This window comes from Gallus gallus, chromosome 35 (genome assembly GCF_016699485.2).
Source record: "Gallus gallus isolate bGalGal1 chromosome 35, bGalGal1.mat.broiler.GRCg7b, whole genome shotgun sequence".
In the NCBI taxonomy this organism is placed as follows: domain Eukaryota; kingdom Metazoa; phylum Chordata; class Aves; order Galliformes; family Phasianidae; genus Gallus; species Gallus gallus.
The window spans coordinates 98,088-113,809 of NC_052566.1; the positions used below are offsets into that span (position 1 = coordinate 98,088).

At 49.4% G+C, this 15,722-nt stretch overlaps 4 gene segments (V, D, J or C); 2 read left to right on the plus strand and 2 right to left on the minus strand.

The window, feature by feature from the left end:
- Nucleotides 1-169: 169 nt before the first annotated feature.
- Nucleotides 170-2,278, plus strand: LOC121108141. The segment is given in 2 exon segments: nucleotides 170-363; nucleotides 2,050-2,278. Coding segments are annotated over 2 exon segments (417 nt in total).
- Nucleotides 2,279-3,573: 1,295 nt separating this feature from the next.
- On the minus strand, nucleotides 3,574-4,052 carry LOC121108142. The segment is given in 1 exon segment: nucleotides 3,574-4,052. A coding segment is annotated over 1 exon segment (453 nt).
- A 656-nt stretch (nucleotides 4,053-4,708) lies between these two features.
- LOC107049105 lies at nucleotides 4,709-5,296 on the minus strand. The segment is given in 1 exon segment: nucleotides 4,709-5,296. A coding segment is annotated over 1 exon segment (588 nt).
- Nucleotides 5,297-13,905: 8,609 nt separating this feature from the next.
- Nucleotides 13,906-15,722, plus strand: part of VH26L1 — a 44,494-nt gene continuing 42,677 nt past the window's right edge. Inside the window, 2 exon segments of the C gene segment in view lie at nucleotides 13,906-13,970; nucleotides 14,154-14,465. Of these exon segments, the coding sequence occupies nucleotides 13,925-13,970; nucleotides 14,154-14,465 (358 nt within the window).

Consider the following 15,722-nt stretch of genomic DNA (forward strand, 5'->3'; position numbering starts at 1 on the left):
TAGGGCCACAATGGGGTCTCAGTGGTATATCTGGGAAGTCTTCAGAGGGTCTCTATGAGTCTGAAAATGTCTCCATGGGATCTCTGGGGTTCTATGAACTGCCTATGAGGCCCAGCTCCACGAGGCCGTGTGGCGGCGGCTCCGTCAGCGCTCTCTGTCCTTCCCCACAGGGCTGATGGCGGCCGTGACGTTGGACGAGTCCGGGGGCGGCCTCCAGACGCCCGGAGGAGGGCTCAGCCTCGTCTGCAAGGGCTCCGGGTTCACCTTCAGCAGTAATGGCATGGCCTGGGTGCGACAGGCGCCCGGCAAGGGGCTGGAGTTCGTCGCTGGTATTGGCAACACTGGTAGATACACAGGCTACGGGTCGGCGGTGAAGGGCCGTGCCACCATCTCGAGGGACAACGGGCAGAGCACAGTGAGACTGCAGCTGAACAACCTCAGGGCTGAGGACACCGGCACCTACTACTGCGCCAAAACTACTGGTAGTGGTTGTAGTAGTGGTTACCGTGCTGGTTTTATTGATGGCAAAGGGATGTGTCTTCATCTCCCATTGGACGGTCCCCCCTGGGATGCCGAGCTGTGTGCTGGGACGAAGAAGTGGAGCTGTGCGTGGAAGCCCAGAACGGCTGAGTTCTGAAGAGACCCTCCGTCCTCTCATCCCCCCGCTGTGCTGAGAGAGGGGATGGGCTCCGTGCCCACATTGGGGCTCAGCTCCACGCTGCTGCTGTATGGAGCCGTGCGATGTGGGGCTGTGCTGAGCACGGACACGGCTCTGGCACTGTCAGCACCGCCACAGCCATCACCATGTCCATAACCATACCCATATCCACACTCACATCGGTATCCATGTCCATATCCACGCGCATGATCATACCCATGACCATAACCATGACGATAACCATGACCATGACCGTCTGCATCACCGTATCCATATCCATATCCATATGGATCACATTTTCTGACATTTCTATGATCAGTTCCACCACACTGTGCTCAGTGCTGCGGATTTGGGCTGAGTTCTGTGCATTCTGGGCTCATCTCCATCCCTCGGGCTCTGCTCTGTCCATCAGGGCTGTGGAGGACATCACTCAGTCCTGGAGCAACGCCGATACAACCAGCTTCATAATCACCACCACCACCATAAGCTTTGGCGCAGTAGTAGATGCCGGTGTCCTCAGCCCTGAGGTTGTTCAGCTGCAGCCTCACTGTGCTCTGCCCGTTGTCCCTCGAGATGGTGGCACGGCCCTTCACCGCCGGCCCGAAGTATGTGTAACTGCCAGTGCAGTGAATACCAGCGACCCACTCCAGCCCCTTGCCGGGCGCCTGGCGCACCCACTGCACGCTGTAATCACTGAAGGTGAACCCGGAGGCCTTGCAGACGAGGCTGAGCCCTCCTCCGGGTGTCTGCAGGGCTCTCCTAAGAACAGAACAAGCCCTGATCTCCTTCCCCCCGTGATTTCGCCACCATCAGCCCTCATAGCTCCCATCTGCTTTTCTTGGCAGCCCCGCCAGGTGGGCTTCGGCCCCTTCGGGGGTCTTTAGGGCATCTACGGGGTCTCACTGTGTTCTCAGTGGGGTCTCAATGAGGTGTTGTCTGAACCTCATCGGGATCTCTATGAGATCTCAGTGATGTCTCGAAGGGAATTCCATGCAATCTCTACGAGATCTCAGTTGAGTGTCAATGAGGTCTTTGTGGGATCTGTATGGGGTCTCTAAAGGGTCTTTACGGGGTTTCAGTGGTGTCTCTATGGGTCTCTATGACATCTCAGTGGGGTCTCAATGGGGCCTGAGCGTGGCCCAGCTCCACGAGGCTGTGTGGTGGCGGCTCCGTCAGCGCTCTCTGTCCTTCCCCACAGGGCTGATGGCGGCCGTGACGTTGGACGAGTCCGGGGGCGGCCTCCAGACGCCCGGAGGAGCGCTCAGCCTCGTCTGCAAGGCCTCCGGGTTCACCATGAGCAGTTACGCCATGTACTGGGTGCGACAGGCGCCCGGCAAAGGGTTGGAGTGGGTCGCCTATATTAACAGTGGTGGTGGTAGCACATACTACGGGACGGCGGTGAAGGGCCGTGCCACCATCTCGAGGGACAACGGGCAGAGCACAGTGAGGCTGCAGCTGAACAACCTCAGGGCTGAGGACACCGCCACCTACTTCTGCGCCAAAGATGTTTACGATTGTTCTTATGCTTTCGGTGCTTATGCCGGAGGTCACACAGACATCACAGGGTGGCGAGTTCATCTGCATCTGGGAAGGTTCCCCTCGGGATGCCGAGCTCTGTGATGGGGGCAATTAAGTTTTGTCCCTAATGAGGCTGATTCCATTACCATCGCCATCACCATTTCCATACCCATAGCCGTATTTATACCTCTATCCATACCCATATCCATATCCATAACCATAACCATGACCATGACCATCCGCATCACCATATCCCTATCCATACCCATATCCATCCCAACCTTTCCTGACATTCCCATGATCCCTTCCATCACCGTGTGCTCACGGCGGTGCATCTGGGCTGAGTTCTGTGCACTCTGAGCTCATCCCCACCCATGGGGCTCCGATCTCTCCATGCGGGCCATGAGCGAGACCACCAAATCCAGGACTGACTCCGATATCTTCAGCACAACCACTCCAACTACCACCATAACCACTTTTGGCGCAGTAGTAGGTGCCGGTGTCCTCAGCCCTGAGGTTGTTCAGCTGCAGCCTCACTGTGCTCTGCCCGTTGTCCCTCGAGATGGTGGCACGGCCCTTCACCGCCGCCCCATACTCTGTGCCACCACCATCCTTGCTAATGCAGGTGACAAGGTGGTGCCCCCTGCTGGTCACCGCTCGCACCCACACCATGGGATAACTGCTGGTGGTGCCGCTGGAGGCCGTGCACACGAAGCTGAGCCCTCCTCAGCGTGTCTGGAGGGGTCTCTCTTATGAACCGGGCCTGAAGACCACCCATAGGACGCACATGCTGTGATGGTCACGTGTAGGAATGCTGCCCCGCACCAACAGGGTGTCCTTATGGGGTCTGCGCGTCTGAGAAGAGGCACAACCCGCTCCACAGCTCGCTGCAGGGGTGGTGGCATCCCCTGCTGACCCCACGCAGCTGCACTGGCTGCGAAAGAGCACGAAAATAGGATGGAAAGGGGAGAAAAATAAAACATCGACTGAAAGGGGCCAAAGGGAGCATCGGCCGCAGCTGCTCCATCTGCTGGCACGGCGCGGGGTTCGGACACGACCGAAAGGACTCGTGGTTTCCTGCCCCGAAATAGCTCTGATGTGGGGACAGCTGGAGGTGTTCTGCAGCTGGGCTGTGGTCGCAGCGGGGTGGGGGTGAGAGAGGAGCCCGGCAGGGGAAAGGAGAGCATTGTGGGGATGAACAGCGCTGGGAGTGATGCAGCTTATGGGGCAGTGGTGAAGGGCCGTGCCACCATCTCGAGGGACAACGGGCAGAGCACAGTGAGGCTGCAGCTGAACAACCTCAGGGCTGAGGACACCGGCACCTACTACTGCGCCAAACATACTGGTACTGGTGCTGGTTGGTGTGCTGCTTACAGTATCGACGTCGCTCCAGGATTTCATGGTAGACTGAGAGATCCCAGCCCAGGCGACATCACTTGGGCTCTGATCTCTCCCTCTGGGCTGCGGGTGACACCACTCAATCCCGGAGCGACGTCAATAAAATAAGCATAACTCCAAGTACCACAACTCCAAGTAGCACTACAAGGAGCTCTGGTGCAGTAGTAGGTGCCGGTGTCCTCAGCCCTGAGGTTGTTCAGCTGCAGCCTCACTGTGCTCTGCCCGTTGTCCCTCGAGATGGTGGCACGGCCCTTCACCGCCGCCCCGTAGCCTGTCCAACTACCATCATTGCTAATAGCTGCGACGTATTCCAGCCCCTTGCCTGGAGCCTGTCGCACCCAGAACATGTTGAAGCTGCTGAAGGTGAACCCGGAGCCCTTGCAGACGAGGCTGAGCGTTCCTCCGGGCGTCTGGAGGCCGCCCCCGGACTCGTCCAACGTCACGGCCGCCATCAGCCCTGTGGGGAAGGACAGAGAGCGCTGACGGAGCCGCCGCCACACGGCCTCGTGGAGCCGGGCCTCATAAAACCCCCATAGACCCCCAGTATAACCCCATAGAGACCTTGTCAGACTCATAGAGACCCTCTAAAACCTCTAAGATATCTCACTGAGACCCTACTGAAGCCCTACTGAGACCGAGGCCCACACATGGGCTCTGTCACTGTCATCAGCTCCACTGCCATAGCCTGAGATGTCATAGAGAGCCATAGAGACACCACTGAAACCCCATAAAGGCCCTGTAGGGACCCCATAGAGGTCCAACACAGTCCTCATTAGGACTCCACAGAGATCTCATAGGGATTGCATCGATTTCCCTTCGAGACATCACTGAGATCCCGTAGAGACCGCGATGAGATTTGATAGAAACCTCATTGAGACCCCGCTGGGGACCCCATGAGACCACATAGAGACCCTACAGAGACCCAGAGGGGTCAGAGCCCGCCTGGAGGGCTGGGCAAGAGGATTTGGAAGGAGGCGCAAGGGCTGATGGTGGCGAAGCGACGTTGGATGAGTCCTAATACCCATATCCATACCCATTTCCATATGCAGGGCCATCAGCATCACCGTATCCGTATCCATATCCATCCCCATCACACTTTCTGTCCTTTCTATGGTCAGTTCCATCACCGTGTGCTCAGGGCTGCAGATCTGGGCTGAGTTCTGTGCATTCTGGGCTCAGCTCCATCCCTCGGGCTCCGATCTCTCCATGTGGGCTGTGGGCTCCGCTGAATCCAGGAGCGACGTTGATACAATAAGCATTGCAACCAACACCACCACCACCTCTGGCGCAGTAGTAGGTGCCGGTGTCCTCAGCCCTGAGGTTGTTCAGCTGCAGCCTCAGTGTGCTCTGCCCGTTGTCCCTCGAGATGGTGGCACGGCCCTTCACCGCCGCCCCGTAGCCTGTCCAACTACCATCATTGCTAATAGCTGCGACGTATTCCAGCCCCTTGCCTGGAGCCTGGCGCACCCAGAACATGTTGACGCTGCTGAAGGTGAACCCGGAGCCCTTGCAGACGAGGCTGAGCGTTCCTCCGGGCGTCTGGAGGCCGCCCCCGGACTCGTCCAACGTCACGGCCGCCATCAGCCCTGTGGGGAAGGACAGAGGGCGCTGACGGAGCCGCCGCCACACGGCCTCGCGGAGCCGGGCCACATTCAGACCCCATTGAGACCCACTGATACCCACTGAGGTGTCATTGAGATGCAGAAACCCCATAATGGTCATGGTTATGGTTATGGTCATGGTTATGGTTATCGATATGATGGTGCTGATGATAATATGGATATGGATATGATAATGGTTATGGTCATGGTTATGGTTATCGATATGATGGTGCTGTTGATAATATGGGTATGGGTATGATAATGGTTATGGTCATGGTTATGGTTATCAATATGACGGTGCTGATGATAATGGTTATGGATACGGTTATGGTTATGGTTATCAGTATAACAATGCTGATGATAATGGTTATGGATATGGTTATGGTTATGGTTGCCGATATGATGGTGCTGATGATAATGTGGATATGATAATGGCTATGGTCATGGTTATCAATACAACAATGTTGATGATAATGGTTATGATAATGGTTATGAATATGGTTATGGTTATGGTTATCAATATGGCGATGCTGATGATAATGGTTATGATAATGATTATGGTTATGGTTATGGTTATCAATATGACGGTGCTGATGATAATGATTATGATAATGGTTATGGTTATGGTTATGGTTATCAATATGACGGTGCTGATGATAATGGTTATGGATATGGTTATGGTTATGGTTGTCGATATGATGGTGCTGATGATAATGTGGATATGATAATGGCTATGGTCATGGTTATCAATACAACAATGCTGATGATAATGGTTATGATAATGGTTATGAATATGGTTATGGTTATGGTTATCAATATGACGATGCTGATGATAATGATTATGATAATGGTAATGGTCATGGTTATGGTTACGGTTATCAATACGACGATGATGATGATAATGGTTATGATAATGGTTATGGTTATGGTTATCAATATGGCGATGTTGATGATAATGGTTATGGATATGGTTATGGTTATCAATATGACGGTGCTGATGATAATGGTTATGATAATGGTTATGGTTATGGTTATGGTTATCAATATGACGGTGCTGATGATAATGGTTATGGATATGGTTATGGTTATGGTTATCGATATGACGATGCTGATGATAATGGCTATGGTTATGGTTATGGTTATCAATATGGCAATGCTGATGATAATGGTTATGGTTATCGATATGATGGTGCTGATGATAATGGTTATGATAATGGTTATGGTCATGGTTATGGTTATGGTTATCAATACGACGATGCTGATGATAATGGTTATGATAATGGTTATGGCTATGGTTATCAGTATGGCAATGCTGATGATAATGGCTATGGATATGGTTATGATTATGGTTATGGTTATGGTTATCAGTATGGTGATGCTGATGATAATGGTTATGATAATGGTTATGGTTATGGTTATCAATACGACAATGCTGATGATAATGATTATGATAATGGTTATGGTTATGGTTATCAATATGGCGGTGCTGATGATAATGGTTATGGATATGGTTATGGTTATGGTTATCAATATGGCAGTGCTGATGATAATGGTTATGGATATGGTTATGGTTATGGTTATCAATATGGCAGTGCTGATGATAATGGTTATGATAATGGTTATGGTCATGGTTATGGTTATCAATATGGCAGCGCTGATGATAATGGTTATGATAATGGTTATGGTTATCAATATGGCGATGCTGATGGTAATGGTTATGATAATGGTTATGATAATGGTTATGGTTATGGTTATCAATATGGCGGTGCTGATGATAATGGTTATGGATATGGTTATGGTTATGGTTATCGATACGGCGGTGCTGATGATAATATGGATCTGATTATGGTTACGATCACGGATATGGTTATGGTTATCAAAGATAAAAGTGGCTAAAATCCCCCCACGGTGCCTGAAATCTCCTCATTTTACCCCAAATCCCCCACGGTGCCACCAAATCCACTCATTTTGCCCCCAAATCCCACAGTTCTGCCCCAAATCCACCCCCTGGGCTCCAAATCCTTCATGGGTTCTCTATGGGTTCTCTATGGGGTTTTATGGGGCTATTGGGGTCCTACGCGGTCCTCTATGGGGTCCTCTGGGGGCTATTGGGGTCCTATGGGGTCCTCAATGGGGCCCTGTGGGGCTATGGGTTCTCTATGGGTTGTCTATGGGGTTTCATGGGGTCCTCTATGGGGTCCTGTGGGGCTATTGGGATTCTATGGGGTCCTCTGTGGGGTCCTATGGGGGCTATTGGCGTCCTATAGGGTCCTCTATGGAGTACTGTGGTGCTATGGGCTCTCTATGGGTTCTCTGTGGGTTCTCTATGGGGTCCTATGGGGCTATTGGGGTCCTATGGGGTCCTCTATGGGGTCCTGTGGGTTCTCTATGGGTTCTCTATGGGTTGTCTATGGGGTTTCATGGGGTCCTCTATGGGGTCCTGTGGGGCTATTGGGATTCTATGGGGTCCTCTGTGGGGTCCTATGGGGGCTATTGGCGTCCTATAGGGTCCTCCATGGAGTACTGTGGTGCTATGGGCTCTCTATGGGTTCTCTGTGGGTTCTCTATGGGGTCCTATGGGGCTATTGGGGTCCTATGGGGTCCTCTATGGGGTCCTGTGGGGCTATGGGTTCTCTATGGGTTCTCTATGGGGTCCTATGGGGTCCTCAGTAGGGTCCTGTGGGGCTATTGGGGTCCTCTATGGGGTCCTCTATGGGGTTATTGGGGTTCTATGGGGTTCTCTATGGGGTCCTATGGGGCTATTGGGGTTCTATGGGGTCCTCTATGGGGTCCTGTAGGTCTATAGGGGTTCTATGGGATTCTGTATGGGGTGCTATGGGGCTATGGGTTCCCTATGGATTCCTATGGGTTCCTATGGGGTCCTATGGGCTTCTTTATGGGGTTCTCTATGGGTTCCTATAAGTTCCTATGGGGCTATTGGTGTTCCTATGGAGTTCAATAGGGCCCTATGGGTTTTTAGGGGCTCCTTTGGGTTCCTATGGGGGGGGTTCAATAGGACCCTATGGTGTCCTATGGGTTCCTATGGGGTCCTACGGGGTCCTATGGGACTCAATAGGATCTTATGGGATCCTATGGGGTCCTATGGGGTCCTATGGGACTCAATAGGATCTTATGGGATCCTATGGGGTCCTATGGGGTCCTATGGGACTCAATAGGATCTTATGGGATCCTATGGGGTCCTATGGGTTCCTATGGGGTCCTGCGGGGTCCTATGGGACTCAATAGGATCTTATGGGATCCTATGGGGTCCTATGGGGTCCTATGGGTTCCTATGGGGTCCTATGTATTCCTATAGGATCCTATGGGGTCCTACGGGGTCCTATGGGGTCCTATGGGGTTCAATAGGACTCTATGGGTTCCTATGGGATCATATGGCGTCCTATGGAACTCAATAGGATCTTATGGGGTCCTATGGGGTCCTATGGGACTCAGTAGGATCTTATGGGATCCTATGGGGTCCTATGGGATCCTATGGGGTCCTATGGGGTCCTATGGGGTTCCTACGGGGTCCTATGGGATTCAATAAGACTATATGGGTTCCTATGTGGTCCTATGGCGTCCTATGGGACTCAATAGGATCTTATGGGATCCTATGGGGTCCTATGGGGTCCTATGGGATTCAATAAGACCCTATGGGTTCCTATGGGGTCTTATGGGGTCCTATTGGGTCCTGTCGGATTCAATAGGACCCTATGGGTTCCTATGGGTTCCTATGGGGTCCTATGGGGTTCAGTAGGATCCTATGGGTTCCTATGGGGTTCTATGGGATTCAGTAGGATCCTATGGGTTCCTATGAGTTCCTATGTGTTCCTATGGAGTCCTATGGGATTCTTTGGGGTCCTATGGGTTCCTATGGGGTCCTACGGTTTCCTATGGGATCCTATGGGTTCCTACGTGTTCCTATTTGATCCTATGGGTTCTTTTGGGTTCCTATGGGGTCCTATGGGGTCCTATGGGGTCCTACGTGTTCCTATTTGATCCTATGGGATCCTATGGGGTCCTATGGGGTCCTATGGGACTCAATAGGATTTTATGGGATCCTATGGGGTCCTATGGGATCCTATGGGGTCCTATGGGGTCCTATGTGTTCCTATGGGATCCTATGGGGTCCTACGGGGTCCTATGGAGTCCTATGGGGTTCAATAGGACTCTATGGGTTCCTATGGGTTCCTATGGCATCCTATGGGACTTAATAGGATCTTATGGGGTCCTATGGGGTCCTATGGAACTCAATAGGATCTTATGGGATCCTATGGGTTCCTATGGGTTCCTATGGCGTCCTATGGAACTCAATAGGATCTTATGGGATCCTATGGGGTCCTATGGGGTCCTATGGGACTCAATAGGATCTTATGGGATCCTATGGGGTCCTATGGGATCCTATGGGGTCCTATGGGGTCCTATGTGTTCCTATGGGATCCTATGGGGTCCTACGGGGTCCTATGGAGTCCTATGGGGTTCAATAGGACTCTATGGGTTCCTATGGGTTCCTATGGCATCCTATGGGACTTAATAGGATCTTATGGGGTCCTATGGGGTCCTATGGAACTCAATAGGATCTTATGGGATCCTATGGGTTCCTATGGGTTCCTATGGCGTCCTATGGAACTCAATAGGATCTTATGGGATCCTATGGGATCCTATGGGGTCCTATGGGGTCCTACGTGTTCCTATTTGTTCCTATGGGGTCCTATGTGCTCCTATGGGTTCCTATGGGGTCCTATGGGGTTCAGTAGGACCCTATGGGTTTTTATGGGGTCCTATGGGGTTCAATAGGACTCTATGGGTTCCTATGGGGTCCTATGAGTTCCTATGGGGTCCTATGGGATTCAATAGGATCCTATGGGTTCCTACGGGGTCCTATGAGTTCCTATGTGTTCCTATGGAGTCCTATGGAATTCTTTGGGGTCCTATGGGTTCCTATGGGGTCCTACGGTTTCCTATGGGATCCTATGGGTTCCTACGTGTTCCTATTTGATCCTATGGGTTCTTTTGGGTTCCTATGGGGTCCTATGGGGTCCTATGGGGTCCTACGTGTTCCTATTTGATCCTATGGGATCCTATGGGGTCCTATGGGGTCCTATGGGACTCAATAGGATTTTATGGGATCCTATGGGGTCCTATGGGATCCTATGGGGTCCTATGGGGTCCTATGTGTTCCTATGGGATCCTATGGGGTCCTACGGGGTCCTATGGAGTCCTATGGGGTTCAATAGGACTCTATGGGTTCCTATGGGTTCCTATGGCATCCTATGGGACTTAATAGGATCTTATGGGGTCCTATGGGGTCCTATGGAACTCAATAGGATCTTATGGGATCCTATGGGTTCCTATGGGTTCCTATGGCGTCCTATGGAACTCAATAGGATCTTATGGGATCCTATGGGGTCCTATGGGGTCCTATGGGACTCAATAGGATCTTATGGGATCCTATGGGGTCCTATGGGGTCCTATGGGTTCTTTTGGGGTCCTATGGGGTTCCTACGGGGTCCCGTGCGCCCCTCCGTGGCCGCGTTCCCGAAGCGAAAGCCGCGTGTTATTTTTGGGTGGGAAAGCCCCGATTCGCTCCTTTTTTTTTATTTATTATTTTTGTTGTTTTTCGTGTCTTTTTCTTCTCCGTTTTGCAGCTGCGGCCTCCAGGTGTCCCCGGCCGTGGTATTTTTGGGTCGAAAAAGCCGCTTTTTGGCTCACTTGGAAACCTTTCGGGCGTCTCCAAGCGGAGCGTTGGCGGGAAATGGTGTTTTTTTTGGGGTTGTTTTCGATCCCTTTTTTCACCATTTTTGTGGTTTTTCGGCCCATTTTCGGCCTCCCCCCCCCCCCCCCCCCCCCCCCTTCCCGTGGGGCTGCGCTCCGTGGAGCGGAATGGGGTCGTTAATTAAGGTTAATTGGTTTAATTAATGGGCCGTGCAGGGAGAAGAGGGCCGTGCGGTGGTTGTTAGCCCTGATTAATGGCTTGGTTGAGGGGAGAGTGTAATTAAGTGCTTCGTTAGCACTAATTAATGGCTTGATTGAGAGGAGAGTGTAATTAAATGCTTCATAATCCCTAATTAATGGCTTGGTTGAGACAAGAGTGTAATTAAGTGCTTCATTAGCCCTGATTAATGGCTTGGTTGAGGGGAGAGTGTAATTAAATGCTTCGTTAGCACTAATTAATGGCTTGATTGAGAGGAGAGTGTAATTAAATGCTTCATAATCCCTAATTAATGGCTTGGTTGAGACAAGAGTGTAATTAAGTGCTTCATTAGCCCTGATTAATGGCTTGGTTGAGAGGAGAGTGTAATTAAATGCTTCATTATCCCTAATTAGGGACTGAATTCCAAGGAGAGTGTAATTAAGTGCTTCATTATCCCTAATTAATGGCTTGGTTGAGAGGAGAGTGTAATTAAATGCTTTGTTAGCCCTAATTAATGGTTTGATGGAGAGGAGAGTGTAATTAAGTGCTTCATTATCCCTAATTAATGGCTTGGTTGAGGGGAGAGTGTAATTAAATGCTTAGTTAGCCCTAATTAATGGCTTGGTTGAGAGGAGAGTGTAATTGAATGCTTCATTATCCCTAATTAGGGATTGAATTGAGAGGAGAGTGTAATTGAATGCTTTGTTAGCCCTAATTAGGGATTGAATTGAGAGGAGAGTGTAATTAAATGCCTCATTATCCCTAATTAGGGATTGAATTGAGAGGAGAGTTTAATTAAATGCCTCATTATCCCTAATTAGGGACTGAATTCCGACGAGAGTGTAATTAAGTGCTTCATTTAGCCCTAATTAATGGCTTGATTGAGAGGAGAGTGTAATTAAATGCTTCATTATCCCTAATTAGGGATTGAATTGAGAGGAGAGTGTAATTAAATGCTTCATTATCCCTAATTAGGGATTGAATTGAGAGGAGAGTGTAATTAAATGCTTCATTATCCCTAATTAATGGCTTGGTTGAGAGGGGAGTGTAATTAAGTGCTTCGTTATCCCTAATTAGGGATTGAATTGTGAGGAGATGGCAATTAATACTTCATTATCCCTAATTAATTTAATTAGTCCCTATTATCCCTAATTTAATTCATGGTTTGGTTGATGGAAGAATGTAATTAAATGCTTTGTTATCCCTAATTAATGGTTTGATTGAGCGGAGAGTGTAATTAAATGCTTCATTATCCCTTATTAATGGTTGTGTGGAATGTAGTGTAATTAGAAGTCCCTAATTAATGGTTTAATTGAGAGAAGACTGCAATTAGATGACTCATAGCCCCTAATAAGTGGTTTAATTATGAGATAATCACAATTACATGTTTCATTGTCCCTAATTAATCGTTTAATTGCGAGAAGATCACAATTAATTAAATGATCCCTAATTAATGTTGGCGCAGAAGGGATTCATATCAATTAATTCCCTGTCCTCAATTAATGCATAATTGGGAGTGCGATGGAATCATTCAATAAGTAATGAGGACTTGGTGTCAAAATGCCAATTAAGTAATTAATGACACCCAATTAATACACAATGGGGATTACAGTGGAATAACTCAGTGAAGTTCATATCTAAATTGCAATTGAATAATTAATTACAGCTAATTAATGGATGGGAGACTGGCAGTGGTATAACTTAATGAAGGAACACAGTGAATTCCTGTCTGAATTGAAATTAATTGATTTATTAGGGCTAATTAATGAATGGTGGGGTTAAAAATAGCATTACTCAGCGAAGGAACATGAGTTCATGGCTAAATTGAGATTGAATTATTAATTACAACTAATTGATTAATGACTGATGGGAGTAAGAATGGAATAACTCAGTGAAGGAACACAATGGATTCATGGCCTAATTGAAATTAAATGGTTAATTAGAGCTAATTAATGAATGATGGGGGGTGGCAATGGAATGATACAAGAAAGAAACACAATGGGTTCGTGTCTACATTGAAATTAAATAATTAATTACAGCTAATTAATAAACGGCGAGGTTGACAATGGTATAACTGTGAAGAGACAGAATGAGTTCGTGACTAAATTGGTATTAAATGATTAATTAGAGCTAATTAACAGGTGGTGGGGCTGAGAATGGCATAACTCAATGGGGGATGATGAGCTGATGGCTTAATTGGAATTAATAATTAATCACAACCAATTAACAGGTGCTGTTAATGGGGTTACAGGGGCATGACTTCAGGAAGAAGCACAAAGTGGCCATTAAATAATTAATTGCACCCAATTAATTCCTGATGGGGATTACTGCAGAGGAACTCAGCGAAGGATTCAAGCAGAAATGACACAGTTAGGTTGCTCAATTGCGTTAATTAATTAAAATCGCTAATTAGGTGAGCTTCATTAAGGCCTGATGGGGTTCATCCCAACGCTGGGATCAAAGAACTCAGCGCAGAGTGGATAACGATAATTAGAAGGGGACAAATTAATGAGGAAACACGACTTTGGGCCTAGACGGCCATTAAATCATTAATCAACCCGACGGGCGCCCAATTAATCATAAAGTTATTAAGCAATTAAGTCGAGGCTGACGAGAAACCGCAACGAGAGCCCTCCACGCTCCTTTGAGTTGGCGCAAACAACAAACAACGCGGGCTCGTTAAGCAGCGACGACGCCGAGCGTAACGAAGCAATCCCCGCGCCCGACAATTAACGCGCTAACGAAGCCGGAGCCCTCCTTATGCAAATTAGCCCCTCCAGAGGGCCATAAAAGCGCCGGCTCTCCGACGGAGGAGCACCAGTCGGCTCCGCAACCATGAGCCCACTCGTCTCCTCCCTCCTGCTCCTGGCCGCCCTGCCAGGTGAGGGCGCTGTGGGGCTCTATGGGGCTCTATGGGGTCTCAGCGGGGCTCTGCGGGCTCAATGGGGGCCAAAGGGGGGGTCTGCGGGCTCTATGGGGGGGTCAACGGGGGGTCTCACGGGGGGCCGGCTCCGCGAGGCCGTGTGGCGGCGGCTCCGTCAGCGCTCTCTGTCCTTCCCCACAGGGCTGATGGCGGCCGTGACGTTGGACGAGTCCGGGGGCGGCCTCCAGACGCCCAGAGGAGCGCTCAGCCTCGTCTGCAAGGCCTCCGGGTTCACCTTCAGCAGTTATGGCATGGGTTGGGTGCGACAGGCGCCCGGCAAAGGGCTGGAGTGGGTCGCTGGTATTGGCAGCAGTGGTAGTGGCACAGCATACGGGTCGGCGGTGAAGGGCCGTGCCACCATCTCGAGGGACAACGGGCAGAGCACAGTGAGGCTGCAGCTGAACAACCTCAGGGCTGAGGACACCGGCATCTACTACTGCGCCAAAGCTGCTGGTCACGGTGACACCGATCCCCAGCACGGGTGGCACAAAACCCACCGTTGCAACCCAAGGCGGTGAAACGCGACCGAGCATCGGTCCATTACATCATCCATATTAGCACAAAAAAAACTTACAGAAACCCCACAACCCACCCCCTACCCCCCCCCCATCAAAATATAATATAATTCAGGGGTGGTTCCCCCTCTGCCCACCCCTGGAAGCAGTGAAATTTGGTGGGGAAAAGGGGGAAATTTGGGCCGAGCGCAGTTGGATGCGGCAAAGGTTTGTCAGCTGTTGTTAAGTTGCACCTACAGAAGTGAAACTCCATCAATTCCGGTTGAATTCGGTCCGCTGTGGGCAAATTCTATCAGCTGTGGTTGAATTCCATCTACAGAAGTGAAACTCCATCAATTCCGGTTAAATTCAGTCCGCTGTGGGCGAATTCTATCAGCTGTGGTTGAATTCCATCTCCAGAAGTGAAACTCCATCAATTCCGGTTAAATTCGGTCAGCTGTGGGCAAATTCTATCATCAGCTGTGGTTGAATTCCATCTACAGAAGTGAAACTCTGTCAACTGTGGTTAAATTCTGTCAACCGTGGCCAAATTTTGTCATCTATGACCGAATTTTCCTCAACTGTGGGCAAATTTTGTCACCTGTGGTTAAATTTCATCTACAGAAGTGAAACCTCATCAAATTGTGGTTAAATTCTGTCAACTGTGGGCAAATTTTGTCATCCATGACCGAATTTTGTCATCTGTGACCAAATTTTCTTCAACTATGGTTAAATTTTCATCAACTGTGGTTGAATTTCCTCTACAGAAGCGAAACCCCATCAATTGTGGTTAAATTTGGTCAACCGTGGCCAAATTTTGTCATCTGTGACCAAATTTTCTTCAACTGTGGTTAAATTTTCATCAACTGTGGTTGAATTTCCTCTGCAGAAGGGAAATTCTGTCAGCTGTGGTTAAATTTGGTCAACCGTGGCAAAATTTGTCAACTGCGGTTCAGTTTTGTCATCTATGACCAAATTTTCTTCAACTGTGGTTAAATTTTGTCACCTGTGGTTAAATTTCGTCTACAGAAGTGAAACTCTGTCAACTGTGGTTAAATTTTGGTCAACCGTGGCCAAATTTTATCATCTGTGACCAAATTTTCATCAACTGTGGTTAAATTTTCATCAACTGTGGTTGAATTTCCTGTACAGAAGGGAAACTCCGTCAACTGTGGTTAAATTTGGTCAACCATGGCCAAATTTTGTCAACTGCGGT